Below are 16,167 nucleotides of genomic sequence, written 5' to 3' on the forward strand. Positions count from 1 at the left end.
CGGCAAAAATGTAATAAAGCTATTTCATAAGACATGTACTCATACTCAGTGAGTTCATGCCAAATTTCTGGATCAATGCTGCTGTTCCCCATAATCTCAATTTAAATAAATTATTGCCACATGGAATTATAACGTACAAAACCTGACCAGCAGAATGAAAGTAGATTACAAAATCCAAACAGCCAATAGTTCTTGCCAAGTTACAAATTCTAGCTGCGTATCAATGTTACAGTACAATCGACTAATTAATAACAATGTGGGCATTGTCGCTACCTTTGTTATACATCGGTTGGATGTATGGCTGCAGGAAGAACACCAATTAAAGCTTAAAAACAAAAATAAAATAAGTAAAAACCTGAACATACAAAGCATTCTTCAAATCCTCAAGATTTCCCAAGTATACTTTGTTTATAACTGGTTGAGTGGAAACCCTACTGTTCTCATGGGCTAAGTGACTGGAACAAGGATTCTCGATGTGCATACTGGAACCATGTTCATTGTTTTGCAGTGTTTAACAAGCAAACACTGAACTTCGTATTTGTTTGATACCCTGCATATCCAAGATAGATACTAGTAGTCTGGTAAAACTAGTTGCTCTCAAATTTCTCAAAAGTTTAAATTCTGATCATCATTACTACCATGGGAAGAAGCAGTCAAGTAATTTGTTGTTCAGAAAGCAACAGAATTGGAATAACAGACAAGCCAATCTAAATGGCGAAAGTGAGGACTGCAGATGCTGGAGATTAGAGTCGAGAGTGTGGTGCTGGAAAAGCACAGCAGGTCAGGCAGCATCCAAGGAGCAGGAGAATTGACGTTTAGGGCAAAAGCCCTTCATCAGGAACGCTTTATATATTCAAGCTTTTACTTATTTTATTTTTTATGTTTTTATGTTTTTATTGGTATTCTTCCTGATGAAGGGTTTTTGTCTGAAACACCGATTTTCCTGCCCCTCAGATGCTGCCGGATCTGCTGTGCTTTTCCAGCACCACACTCCACGCTGTCTAAATGGCACAATGTGATGTTATTCATTTTGGACTTAAAATAGGAAATGCAAAATTCTAAATAAAGAAAAGCTGGGTAAATAGAACTCTGAAGAGAAATATCATGAAGAGGCACAGAAAATGAATAGACTAATGGAATGCTAATCTTTATTTTTGGAGATGCACAGTGAAAGGGGTACTGAAATCACACTTCAGTAATATTAAGCCCTGGTCCATTGACACCTGGTGTACCACATGAGGTTCTGGGTATACCGGCCTTGGTGAGTGAGGCCCTTTTGGTCATGGCTGACCATGGGTCACATCCTCGTTCTGGATTTCTGCTTCCCTGAAGCAACGTTGCTTGTGACTGAAGAGACCAATGCTGGAGTGACAGTCCCAGTCCCAGAGGTCACATCTGTATGTGGTCATTGATCTGCTCGAGCCGCTGCACTCCTTCCTTGGTGCCCGCTTGTCTGCTGCAGCACTCATCAGCTTCCTTTTCCCCTGTTTTGAGGTGTTTGTTCAGGGTGCTTCTCCATCTAGTGCAGTCAGCTGCAAACCTTTCCCAGGACTCCATCACGATATCAAGCGCCTTCATATCTCTCATGCAGACGTCCTTGTAGCATGGGGGTGATGGACCTGAGGGTCTCTTCCCGGCTGCATGCTCTCCATAGAGGACATCCTTTGGGATGCAGCCATTCTCCATGCAGTGGACGTGACCCAGCCAGCGCAGTCTCCGCTGCTTGAGCAGAGTGTACATGCTGGGATGGCCAGCATGTGATAGACCACTGCATTGGACATTGTCTTGCTGGGACATGCCCAGGATGCCGGCCTTGGAGAGATGCAGCATAGGTTTACCTATGACATAGAATGACATCTGGACTAATGGGGTTAAATCACAGAGAAATTACAAAATGTGGGATTCCATTCCCTGGAATGTACAAGGTTAAGGTCGATTGAATTGAGATGTTCAAGATATTGAGGCAAGATGGGTAGAATTATGATAAACTGCTATTGCTGTTTGGGAAGTTCAGGACTGAGATCACAAGGCAAAATCATAAAGCCAAAACTCTCAGGGGTAAAATTAGCAACACTTCTTCAATCAGGGACAGAGGTTGGAAGGCATTTCTGCAAATAGCTATTAATACTAAATCAATTATGAATCTTAAACAGATTAACAGATTTTTGTTAGCAAGATGCATTAAGGGATAACTATTCATTTAAATGCTATAAAATAGTTCAGAAAATAATCACAATGGCTAATGAAATGCCTGCCTTTGCACAGTCACATGTTAATGGGGTAGCATGCTGGAATTTGAGCTCCATTATTCCCAAAGCCATCACAAAGCTTAAAAGTTTTTATAAAGTGCACAAGTTCCCCAATTTACCTGCTTTTAGACTAGATTGATTAAAAACAAGAACGGACCAGATTTCTGCACTGAACAAGAATCAGTCCTTGTAATTAGACTAGCTACATGTAAGCAGTCATAAACCACTGTCATTTAATATTATTAATTGTAATTCTAATCCCTTTATAAACTCTCCTTTACACAGACACACAGAGATAACAGACAGGGGAAAACTGGAGAGACAAAGAAAGTCTTTGCTTCACAGGTCCTGTTGTTGAGATGATCCTTATAACTCTTCTGCTGGCCAGCAAGCTGCTCAAGTCACCTTTCTCTGGATGCTTCCACTGGTTGGTGAGACACACTATGTACCTGGTTCACTCAAAAATTCTCTGAGTTGTTAGTTAAAATTCACAGCTAACAAGATGAACTGAACTCTTCAGAACACAGAGAGAGAGAGAGAAGAGAGACCACACCCAAGCTGGGGAAGAATTGGACAACTTTTTTCTCTCTATATAACTTTTTCCTAGCCCCAGCTGTTCAATTATCCACGAACCAATCACACAGTTGTTGACAGATGAAACAGGTATCTGCCATTGATAACCAGTCACTAATCCATAGATCAATCAACAAGTGGACTGAATGGCCAGTCTCTGTTTCCTCATTTCCCCTTCCCCCCACCTCACCCTAGTTCCAAACTTCCAGCCCAGCACTGTCCCCATGACTTGTCTGGACTTGTCCTACCTGCCTATCTCCTTTTCCACCTATCCACTCCACCCTCTCCTCCCTGACCTATCATCTTCATCCCCTCCCCCACTCACCTATTGTACTCTATGCTACTTTCTCCCCACCCTCCTCTAGCTTATCTCTCCACGCTTCAGGCTCACTGCCTTTATTCCTGATGAAGGGCTTTTGCCCGAAACGTCGATTTCGAAGCTCCTTGGATGCTGCCTGAATTGCTGTGCTCTTCCAGCACCACTAATCCAGAATCTGGTTTCCAGCATCTGCAGTCATTGTTTTTACCTCAGTGCCATATGTCTTAGATATATATTTTTCGAAACTAACAACGTTGCTACAGAATCGGAAATACAAGTGAATACTTTGTTATTTCAAAAATGTCAAATATTATCTTGCACTGTTGCTTTAAAACTAGGACACATTAAGAAGACAGCTTCTAACAAATGTTGAATGTGCTTTTTTGGAGGTTACCTGCTGTGAACCTTTAAGCCACTTATTTAATCCACAAAGTAAAAAAGGTTTACACTCAACAAAAATCACATAACTGGTCAATACCTGAGCTGCAGCCAAGTTTTCAGCATCCTCCTTTTTGCTGGTTGCAGGAAAGAACACAATGTTATCGATTGTCTGAATTAACTCGAGTTGGACAACACATTTAATGAGGAGTGCAGCAAACAACTTCTGCTCTGACAGTTCTGAAAGAAATAAAAGAAAGAAAGAAATCGATCATCGTCTTTATTTTCGAACTTGTGCAATTCAAAATACAATCAATAAACTACTCAGAAATACTAATAATATAAATAATTTAACAGTGAATCATAAAATTTATCGAAATAAATAAAAGTAACATAAGGCTTAAGACATGAATTCTATAAGTATTTGATTCTTTGTTTCAAATAATTACAGCTGCACACGGGCAAGTATAAAAAACATAGTGACTGATGAAAATATTGTTGTTGCATTTTATTAACTTAAGGGATTTTCAGATTTTGTCACTGTAACCTTTTTTTTTCTCAACTCTTAATTTTTTTTTGTCAATCCTTGAGTCTATTACTCAGAGCTGGATGGTAACATAAGACAAGTTTGATCTTGCCCTTGCCAAATTCCTACACATTCTATACAAATACAGATCCATGGATAGTCAAATCGTAGTTATTCAGCATGGGACTGATGAGGTCACATGCATTGTGCCTAAACATTAAGTCAATCTAGATTCACTAACTTAGCACAAAACAGAAACTGAACTTCTCACATTCCTAAGAGCATGTATCTTTTACAGATTAAAAACTCGAATTACATAAACAAACTCATTTTAGACCATTATATTTTCAAGAATTTCCTTTTGGTAAAATAGATTCCTAATTTGGAGAAGGTGGAAGTGAAGTTAAATGAACAGAAAACTAGCCCAGGAAAAGTTACTTTTATATCCTTACTGCAAATGTTGCTAAAGGCCGACAGAGGTTTGGATGCTTTTTGATTTCAATATCCTACAAGAAATATGTTGTGAAATATTTGGAAAAGTGTGATATTTTTACTTTTGTTGTCAAAAACTTACTTGTTGGTGTCTTAGCTTTAGCAGCATCATCACTGGTATTGGATACCAGACTAAACTGGCTCTGACGCCAGTCTGAAGGGTTCCTCTCTGCACTGGTGACAGACTGTTGGTCATCACCTTTACTCAGAATGTCAACTGACTTTTGAGAAATGGCATCCTAGGAAAGGAAACAGACAATAGAAAAATCTGTATCATTGGATTTATATTAAATAATCAAAAAAAGCAATATTATTCTAAGCTTCAATTTATTACATATGAGTTTGAAATTTACACTTCATGGCACAATTACTACTCAGGTTTTCACACAAGCTGATCTTCAGCAACTTTACCAGGAACAAAATATCTTCTCCGAAACAACTGGCAATAGTTTTGTTAAAACCTGAATGGTTTAGTCTTGCACCCTTGAGGAAGAATGCCAATAATTTAGATTGTTTGAGAGATAATCTCAATGCACATTATCTATTATCATATTTCACGAAGTATATCTCACAATCGAACCTGCAGTTGTGTTCAAAGTAAAAGCATAAACACATTTTCATCAATTTTATTGTTTATTATAACAGTGATTTGTAATAGACGGCCTTAATTATAACTTTTACTGTGCTTGGACTTGACATTTCTGCCTACACCTGTGAACCTGAGCATTTTGGTAAAAACAATGACTGCAGATGTTGGAAACCAGATTCTGGATTAGAGTGGTGCTGGAAAAGCACAGCAGTTCAGGCAGCATCCGAGGAGCAGGAAAATCGACGTTTCGGGTGGGGTTGGGGAGAAAGTAGCATAGAGTACAATAGGTGAGTGGGGATGGGGATGAAGGTGATAGGTCAGGGAGGAGGGTGGGGGAAGGTAGCAAAAAGTACAATGGGTGAATGGGAGTGGAATGAAGGTGAGAGGAGGGTGGAGTGGATAGGTGGAAAGGAAGATAGGCAGGTAGGACAAGTCATGGGGACAGTGCTGAGCTGGAAGTTTGGAACTGGAGTGAGGTGGGGGAAGGGGAAATGAGGAAACTGGTGAAGTCCACATTGATGCCCTGGTGTTGAAGTGTTCCAAGGCGGAAGATGAGCATTTTGCAGCTTGACCCTGTGCAATTTTCCCAGCCTCAACCAGAGCTGTCAATGAGATAATTTTTCCAACTTCTCAATCAAATGTTTTTCAGCTACTGGAGAAAGGCTGGATGAAAAAAAAACTGAACTTCAGTCAGATAAAACTTCTGTTACTTTATGAGACGGAAAGACTATATGAATGTGAGTGTAACAACAGTGCCCAGTGATTATGTACCTGTTGAAGATTTTTTCTGTTAACTTTAGAAAGTGTATTAGCTGGAGTGCGGAGGAGAAAGCCCAGCAGAAAGGGAGAGAGAAAAAAATAATAAATCAGTGACAATTTGTCTTCATTTAACCTTACCGAATACTTTTTCTTACAAAGGTGTATTTTGAAACAAACTAATTATTTCTAGCTGTATGAGCTAAAGATTGGTGAGGACTAATTGCATGTCATTGGTGATATATGAATTTCTAATAAACTTCAGAGGAAGAAAGTTACAAAGGCAACTTCTTTCCTTTTCTAATGTGTCTGCATTTAAAAAAAAAAGCATTTTGATGCCTTTTATCCCAGGAAACAAAGAAGTGCAGGGGAGGGCAAAAATATGTATATATTGGGGCCCTGTCTTATTGTAACCAGCCCTTGCAGGGAATCAAGGAGAGTATGGAAAGTGTACAGAATGATAAAAATGAGGTGAATGACAAAGGGTACATAGTTGAGTGGCAAATTAATTCCTATGGGGAACTATTTGTTTGAATGACATTGCAATAGATTTTTTGGCTGATCTAAAGTTTGCAGTGTAGAAAAGGCAAGGCCAGCCAGAACCATGAGGGAACAGTTAAGTCCAAAGGTGAGCACAGGTCAGGGTGGAAACAGGTCATGTTTTAGAGTGGATATAGGGAGTCTCAATGATTGCCCAGATACATGGGTCAGATCTCATCTCAAGATCAAATGTGATACCTGTGTTACAAACAATCTAGTTCAGTTGAGCCCTGCCAAAGACAGGGAAGAAACCAGTGCTATGGGAATGGCACTTGTGACAGACTGAGGCGATGGCTTTCACCTTAAACACAGTTGGAGCAAGTTTCTTTTCATTCAGTACTAGAGATCGGATAGAATCTGACAATCTAGCCAGAGTAAATGGGTTGAGTAATGTGATGGTGAGGTAGACCTGGTGACAGAATTGATACATTCAGGAGGTATGATGGGTATTAGCTGGAGAAAGACTGATTCACTCCGTGTGTATGGGTAGGTGAGAAAGGAACCAAATGATTGCAATCTTGTATGGAGAAACGTAAAAAAGGGATCATACCATCAATTATGCCAAATATTGTAAGAAGCTCAAAGAGGACATTGAGTGATCATTTATGATTATTACAGTCAGAACGAATGGATTTGTGACCTTTATGAAATTCATTTGAACATTGTGCTGGGGTAGTAATATCACGGAAGAGATTCAAACATGGAGTTCTAAAACAGATGAGCTTCAAGGTGAGGTGACAGCATGTTGATGCCAAAACAAAGTGTAAATGGGATGTTTTGGTGGTTTGCAAGACCATAACACTGTAAGAAATAGGAATAGGAGTAGCCTATTTGGCTCCTCGAATCTACTCTACCATGCAACAGGATCATGGCTGATCTAACATTCCTTGTGTCCCTTTTCCTCACAATCCTTGGTTCCCATACTGATTAACAATCTACCTCAGCCTTAAATATTTACAAAGACTCTGTCCCTACAGCTCTCTGTGGCAAAGAGCTCCAACCCTGTAGGGGAATAATTCCTCTTCATCTCAATCTTTAATTAGGCTCCTTAACCCTCAGGTTATGCCCTCTGGTCCTAGACTCTCCCATGAGGGGAAATATTCTCTCTGCATTTATTCTGTTAAGCCTCTTAGAATCATCTATGCTCCAAAGAGATCAGCCTATTCTTCTAAACTTAAGTAGAGACCCAACTTGTTTACGCTTTGTTGATAAACAATCCCTCCATATTGGGAATCATCCTCGTGAATCTTCTCTGAACTGACTCCAGTAAAATTACATCTTTCCTTGAATAAGGGGATCAAAACTGCTCATAGCATTCCAGACGTGACATCTCCAGCACCTTTCACAGTTGAAGAAAGATTTCCCTACTCTTTTACTCCAACACCCTTGAACTAAGGGCCAACATTACTCTAGGCTTCCTGATTACCTGCTGCAGCTGAGCTAACTTTGTTTCGTGCACTAGTCCTACCTCCTCTAAGTCCTTTTGTGTTGCAGCTTTCCGCAGTTTCTCTCAATTTAAATAATATTCTGCTCTTTTGTTCTCTTTTCCAAAATAAGGAACTTCACATTTTCTCACATTATATTCCATTTCCCAACTTTTTTTCCCCACTTAAACTGGATAAAAGCAAATTACTGCAGATGCTGGAATCTGAAACCAAAAGAGAAAATGCTGGAAAATCTCAGCAGGTCTGGCAGCATCTGTAAGGAGAGAAAAGAGCTGACGTTTCGAGTCTAACTGACCCTTTGTCAAAGTCTCACTGAACTGTTTGCACCCCTCTCACAACCATCTCTTTCCGCTTACTTTTGTGAAATCTACAAATTTGGTTATAGTACATTTGCTTTCTTTTCTCAAGTCAGTAATATATATTGTGAACATGTGTAGTCCCAGCACTGATCCTAGTGGAACCTTACTGCTTGTGGGTCACCAATCTGTAAAATAACTCCTCATCCCCATTCACTGTTTCCTGCCCATGAGCCAATTCTCTATGTATGCCAATTTACTATGTCCAACACTATAAGGTGTTATCTTATGACTTAACCTTTTGTGAGGGATTGTGGTAAACGCCTTGTGGAAGCCCAATTATAACGTTTACTGTTCCCCTCTATCCACTCTGGTTCACACTTCCTCGAAGAACTCTAATAAATTATTCAGACACGATTTCCCTTCAACGAAACCATGCTGACACTGCTTGATGAGATTATGATTTTCTTAATAGTAGATTCCAATACCTCTCCAACAATAGTTGTTAGGCTAATTAACCTATCGTTACCTGCTTTTTGCCTCCCTCCCTTTTTGAATAGGGATGTCACATTAGCAGCTTTCCAATCCTCTTGTAATTCTCCAGAACCAATGATTTTTGGAAAAACACAATCGATGCATCCACTATTTCTGCAGCTACCTCTTTTACTATGTAGAACAAAGAAGAGTACAGCATAGACAACCATTTGGCCCACCAAGCCTGTGTCGGTTCCTAATCCTTATTTAGACCCACTACTTTTTTCCCCAAATGAGGTTTCTATCCCTCTGTTTACCTCCTGTTCATGTGTTTATCAAGATATGCCTTAAACATTGCTAACATGCCTGCTTCCATCACCTCCACTGGCAATGCGATGTAAACCAATCAGGGCCAGGAATCATAATACTGTTAACTCCATTAGTTTCTCTAATACTATCTGGAGTCAGAGTTACCAGCATAGAAGCAGAAACAAACTCTTCGGTCCAACTCGTCTATGCTGACCAGATATCCTAAATTCATCTAGGACCATTTGACACCATTCGGCCCACATCCCTCCAAGCCCTTCCTATTTACGTACTCATCCAGATGCCGCCTTAATGTTGTTATTGTACCAATTATCACCACTTCCTCTGGTAGCTCATTCCACACACACATCACCCTCTGTGTGAAAAAGTTGGCTCTTGGGTACCTTTCAATCTTTCCCTTCTCATCTTAAACTTACGTCCCTTAGCTTTGGACTCCTCTATCCGGAGGATAAAACCTTGATTATTCACCCTCGCTATGCCCCTCATGATTTTATAAACCTCTACAAGGTTTATAAGCTTCTCCCTATTGCTCAATTCCTCCAACCCAGACAACGTTCTTGCAAATCTTATCTCAACCCATTCAAGTTTCATAACATCTTTCCTATTACAAGGAGACCAGAATTGAACACAATATTCCAAAAGGGGCCTCACCAATGTCCTGTATAGTCGCAACATAACATCCCAACTCCTACACTCAATGCTCTGACCAATAAGGACAAGCATACCATCACTTTCTTCATTACTATTTCTGTCTTTCTAGGTGTAAAACGACTGGTGTTTTGCAAAGTGTCTTCAGAGGAGGCTTGGTGAATTGTTGCAGTGCATCTTGTAGAAAGTACACACTATTGCAATAGTATCAGTGGTGTTTGGAATCAATATTGAAGGTTTGAGTAGGATGGCAATCAAGTGGCTGCTTTGTACTGAAAGCGTCCACTGAAACTGCTCTAATCCAGACAACATTCTTTAGTGATGGCGATGGCACCTAATTCCTCCCTTATATTCATTAACACTAATTGGATGTTCGGAATATTTTCCACCTTAAGGATTGATACAACACATCTGTTAGCTCATCTGCCATTTTCTTGTTATTAAAACTGTCTCCCCAGATTCATGTTCTGAGGGGCCAATGTTCATTTGGACCTCTCCTTTTTTATATGTTTAAAGGAACACATTGTCAGTTTTTACATTCCTCGCTGGTTTGCCCTTGTAGTTTATTTGTCTTTGGATCAGAGGGTGCCACTGGCAGATTTGAAGAAAAATGGGAGAATTTTCAAGTAAATAACTGCACTTAAAAATGCAATAGTAGAAGCACATTAAAATGACTAACATTATGTCTCATACTAGAGGGCATGCATTTAAGCTAAGAGAGGGAACGTGAGGGGCAAGTTCTTTTAAACAGGGTGGTCGAAGATGGGAAGGTGCTGCCAGAGGTGGAGGCAGATAATGATGGGGGGGTTGGGGGGAGTGGTTTCAGGGACTTTTAGATAGGGGGATATGTACCGTGGACAGGCAGAAGGAATTAGTTTCATTTGGCATCACATTTAGCACAATATCATGGGCTGAAGGGCCTGTATCTGTGCTGCACAGTTCTTATGTTTTACATTACTGTTAAAGTTCCAAGATGGGGGATCCAAGATGGCGGCGACCCAGCAAGACTGAGTCTATAGTGCTCCTCCCAAGACTTGGGTACAGTGGGTCACCCACCCCCTACCACACTCACCAAATCATTTATAATAGTTGTGTAATTTAATTGGTTGTGCAATATTACATTTAAACAATTTAATCCTAAGTTAAAATGACGAAAGGGAAGGGAGCCCACAGCTCTCAGCAAGCAGGAACCCCTCCCCCACCCTCTCCTGCTGCAGCAGAGGCGTCCACAGCCGCCCCGGGGGACTTACCAACAGTAACAAGCCTTGCAGAAATGATTTCCAAGCTTGACTCGAAGATCGATGCCTTTATTGCAGAACCCAGAAATCGTTGGGACTCTCTCTCTCGGCCGCGCTGCAGAAGCACGACCGAGAGATTCAAGAAATTGAACGCCGAGTCCGGACCTTGGAAAATCATATTGACGACCTCGATAATCGAGGTCGTCGAAAAAATATTCGTTTGCTGGGCCTTCCCGAACGGGAAGAGGAAGGCCAGCTTACAGCATTCCTGGAGCAGTGGCTGCCACAGCTTTTAAATCTGCAAGTTGGATCAGGCCGGGTAAGGGTAGAATGGGCCTACCGGGTCGCAATACGCGGGCCCGGCTCGAACCAGCGCCCACGCCCGGTCCTGTTCCGGCTGCAGAGCTACAAGGAGAGGCAGATACTCCTAGAAGCCTCTAGAAATCTCGGAAAAGACCCCCAAGTTATGATCTACAAAGGATCCAAGATCATGCTATTTCAGGACTTTTCCCCGGCTCTGGTTCGAAAGAGGAAGGCATTCGACGAGGAGAAGAAGCGTTTAAGGGACTTAAATATTCAGTACTCCTTACGCTATCCAGCGACGTTACACTTTAACCATGAAGGATCCGTATATAACTTTGGATCACCAGAAAAGGCTAAGGAATTCTTGGACTCTCTTAGATAAACTGTAAGACATAATGGATGTTGGTCTGCCTTTCCCCCCCCTGCTTTGGTTTATATCCCCCCACTTTTTTTTTCTCTTACCTTACTGTTTAATATTATCATGGGGGTGGGGAGAGGAATTTGATTTTCTGCCCTCCCCCTTGGGGTTGTTTTCTGTTATTATTTTATGTATATATGAGGGATGTATGTATATGTGTGTGTATATATATAAAAGCTGGGGGGGTTGGTTAATGTTGGTGGGGGGAGGTGGTTACCTTATTCAATTTTATCTCTGTCTCTAGGAGCGGGGTTGTTTTCCCCTTGTTATTTTGTATTATTATATTTAATTATTATTCGTTGAGCTGGTAATTTTATAGTTATATGTTTATATATGGTATTAACATTACCAAATATACCCAGGTATTGGTATGGGTGGGGGTAGGGTGCTCACTGTTAACTCTAGCTTTGTATTATATTTGAATTCTCCTCATTTTATTGAGGAGTGCCTGGGTCAAGGGTGGGGCATTGGTTGGGAGAGGATATGATGGACTTTTGGAGAGGAAGTGACACCCCCTGGGAACAAGGGGGAAAGTCTCCACTTAGATACGTTTTATATTTTTTTTATTTAGAAATAGTTTTTTACTGTATTGTTGTGGGTGTATTAAAGAGGTTTTATTTTTGTAAATTTTACATGTTCTGGATAGGGTTCATGCTCGGGATGTTCTGGATAGGGTTTCCCCCTCCCGAGGGGTCTCGGATTGGCCCAGAGGATTATGGTTGATCAGTCGGTTAAGTGGTGCACCTGGAATGTCAAGGGGAGTAATTCGCCAGTCAAAAGGAAGAAAATATTATCAAATCTTAAGAAGGAAAGAGTTGATATAGCTCTCCTACAGGAGACACACCTGTCAGATAAAGAACACTTGAAATTACGACAGGGCGGATTTGATCAGGCCTTTTTTTCTTCTTTTAGCTCAAAAAGCAGGGGAGTTGTTATCCTTGTTCGGAAGAATTTCCCTTTCAAAATCCTAAAGCAGATAAAAGACGAATCTGGACAATATATCTTGATTAAAGCCCTCATAAATGGAGAGAAATATGGGATTTTAAATTTGTACTGCCCGCCGGCACACCCCTTTAAATTTATAACGGAAGCCTTTTCAAAATTGATGGCTTTTGATGCCCGTCATATAATTATAGGGGGAGACTTTAATTGTATTATGGATCCGGAAATAGATAGGATTCCCAAGAGTACTGCAGGAGTATCTCCCAGATCTAGACAATTGATGGATCTGAACAAAGAATTAGGATTAGTAGATGTATGGAGATGTCTTCATCCACAGGGTAGAGATTTTTCTTTCTACTCTAATCCACATAAATGTCAAACCAGAATTGATATGTTTTTTGCCCCCTCGATTTTTTAAAATTCCATATCATCCTGTAAAGTAGGTAGTATAGCAATTTCTGACCATGCTGCTGTATATATGGAAACCAAGGCGAGGAACAATGGGACATCCCCTCGGCATTGGCGTATGGACCCCTTCTTAATGAAAGATAGTAAATTTGTAAAGTACTTCTCTCAAGAATTTAAAACTTTTTTAGAAATTAATTCAGGTACAGCTAGCAACCCGTCAATGATGTGGGAGACCATCAAAGCTTACACGCGAGGCTTGATCATCTCCTACTCAGCGACCCAGAAGAAATTAAAGGGAGAACAACAGCGTCTGCTTGAAGCCCGTTTAAAAGCGGCTGAAACAGCATACACTGATAGACCTTCTATTATTAAATTGCAAAGGATTACAGCTCTTAGGACAGCTCTAAACACTACGCTTACTCAAACGGCTAAGAGGGAAATATTATTTGCAAAGCAAAGGTTATATGAATATGGTGACAAACCGGGTAGATACTTAGCATTTCTTGCAAAGAAAAAAAAGGCCCCTCAGACTATTACGTCTATCAAGGAAAGTATCGGTATTTTGACTCATGATCACAAAAAGATTAATGCGATCTTTAGAGAATTTTATTCTGAGTTATATAAATCACAGGATTGTGAAAATAGGACGAAGAGGATGCAGTCATTTTTTAAAAATTTGACTTTTCCAGGCCTAACTCCGGAACAAGTATCGGTCCTAAATGCTCCTCTTACACTCCAAGAAATATTTGATGCAATTAGGCAACTTCAAAATGGTAAGGCGCCGGGCCCAGATGGTTTTCAAGCTGAATTCTATAAAGAATTTACAGAAATACTGGCTGGTCCACTTATGGACATGTATAACTATGCATATAGTCAGGGCTGTCTCCCACCTTCGCTGAAAGAGGCAAATATCTCTCTTATCCTTAAAAAAGGAAAGGACCCAGAAGATTGTACATCATACAGACCAATATCCTTGCTAAATGTAGATTTTAAAATCCTCTCTAAAACGTTAGCACTGAGACTAGAAAGGATACTGCCACATATAATAAAGGAGGATCAGACGGGGTTTATTAAAGGCCGTAGGTCATCCAATAATGTTAGAAGGGCTCTGAATATGATTCAAGCTTGTCATCAGGGAAAGATACCAGGAGTAGTGGTTTCATTAGATGCGGAAAAGGCATTTGATAGGGTCGAATGGTCATATTTGTTTTACACATTGGAGAGGTTTGGCGTTGGACAGGTGTTTACCAAATGGGTCTCAACATTGTATAGTGATCCCAAAGCAGTTGTGGTTACCAATGGGTTAGGTTCGGATAGCTTCAGTGTGGGTAGGGGCTGCCGTGAGGGATGTCCCCTCTCGCCATTGTTATTCACGCTAATAATTGAACCACTAGCAGAAGCTATACGAGCTGATCCTAATATAGTGGCCCCAAGGATTGGTACAGGTAAACATAAAATTACCCTTTATGCAGATGATGTTCTTCTATTCCTCAGTAACCCTTTGATGTCCATACCTCGCTTAATCCAAGTTATTAATACATTTAGTGCATTCTCAGGCTATAAAATTAATTTTTCAAAATCGGAGGCTATGCCAATGGGTGGCCTTGCTATGATACCCCGCTTAGCGGATGGATCCCTTTTTCCCTTTCGCTGGTCCCTGGAAGGCTTCTTATATTTAGGCATTTTTATTACTCCAGTATTTGGTCAGTTGTATAAGGCTAATTTTGTGTATTTATTGGAAAGGATAAGGCAGGACCTCCTGCGATGGGGAGACCTACCAATTTCCTGGTTGGGTAGAATAGCACTAATCAAAATGAATGTCCTGCCCCGTCTCCTATATCCTATGAGAATGCTTCCGGTGATGCTGCAGAGGACGGCTTTATGTAAATTATATGGCTGGTTGGGTTCCTTTATCTGGAATCATTGACGGCCCCTCATTAAGCTGAAGAAGCTACAGCTGCCACAGGCAAGGGGTGGATTGGACTTCCCAGACTTTAGGAAATATCAGTTAAGTTCCCTATTAAGTTACATAGCTGATTGGGTCTTGTCTGATCCACAATCAATCTGGTTGGACATCGAGGCTTCTCAAGTAAAATACCCACTTATTAACCTTTTATTCTCAGACAAGAGGAAAATCATTACAGATCACTGTAAAAACCCTATAATACTGAATACAATCAAGGCTTGGAATATAATGCGGCAAAATGAGGGTAATTCACATAAAACATCCCCCTATGCACCGATAGTGGGAGCATGGGGATTCCAACCGGGGTTAACAGATGCCACTTTTGAACTCTGGAGATCCAGGGGTATCTCATGTCTAGGGGATCTATTTAAAGATGGGGTCCTGATGTCTTTCGAACAGCTGCGCCAGAAATTCGGATTACCCAATGGAGACCTCTTTCGATACTTCCAAATTCGAGATTATATACAGAAGAAGACTACGTTATTAGATAGTCTTTATAAATCCGATAGAGAATGTAGTGTCCTACGACCAGTGGGGGTATCTTCCGTCAGTACTATTTATCATTTACTACATGATGAAGTATCGGGAGATATGGATAATCTGCTTAAAACATGGGAACAGGATCTGGGACTAGAAATCTCCACAGAAACATGGAATGATATTTGGGAAAATGCTAGAAGAATTACTATTTGTAACAGAGTGGGAGCAGCGGCTGAGTTGAGGTGAACCCGGGAGACTACAGCGAAGGTAAGAGTTTTTTTCAAAATTACTTACCTGTAGCGGGCATCGGTGTTTTGTTTTCTCTCTCCTTCACAGAAAGAGCGGGAGCAGCAGAGGAAGTGACGGCAAGCAGAGGGGCAGCCGGGAAGGAGAACTGTGAGTATAAATACTCACTGTTTCACCACCAACGGTCATTTGAGTGGGAGCAGCGGCCGAGTTGAGGTGAACCCGGGAGACTACAGCTAAGGTAAGAGTTTTTTTCAAAATTACTTACCTGTAGCGGGCATCGGTGTTTTGTTTTCTCTCTCCTTCACAGAAAGAGCGGGAGCAGCAGAGGAAGTGACGGCAAGCAGAGGGGCAGCCGGGAAGGAGAACTGTGAGTATAAATACTCACTGTTTCACCACCAACGGTCATTTGAGTGGGAGCAGCGGCCGAGTTGAGGTGAACCCGGGAGACTACAGCTAAGGTAAGAGTTTTTTTTCAAAATTACTTACCTGTAGCGGGCATCGGTGTTTTGTTTTCTCTCTCCTTCACAGAAAGAGCGGGAGCAGCAGAGGAA

General features: G+C 40.9%; 1 protein-coding gene across 2 annotated transcripts in view; it reads right to left on the reverse strand.

Moving 5' to 3' along the window:
• arfgef1 (ARF guanine nucleotide exchange factor 1) overlaps positions 1-16,167 on the reverse strand; it is a 210,894-nt gene that overhangs the window by 8,802 nt on the left and 185,925 nt on the right. For both annotated transcript variants that reach the window (XM_043689241.2, XM_043689239.2), the window contains 2 exons: positions 4,620-4,776; positions 3,620-3,759 (listed from right to left, as the gene is read on the reverse strand). In XM_043689241.2, the coding sequence (XP_043545176.2) occupies positions 3,620-3,759; positions 4,620-4,776 (297 nt within the window). The remainder of the gene's footprint in view (positions 1-3,619; positions 3,760-4,619; positions 4,777-16,167) is intronic.

Source organism: Chiloscyllium plagiosum, unplaced genomic scaffold, assembly GCF_037043375.1.
Source record: "Chiloscyllium plagiosum isolate Xiang-an unplaced genomic scaffold, Cpla_swu_hap1 HiC_scaffold_4, whole genome shotgun sequence".
NCBI lineage: Eukaryota > Metazoa > Chordata > Chondrichthyes > Orectolobiformes > Hemiscylliidae > Chiloscyllium > Chiloscyllium plagiosum.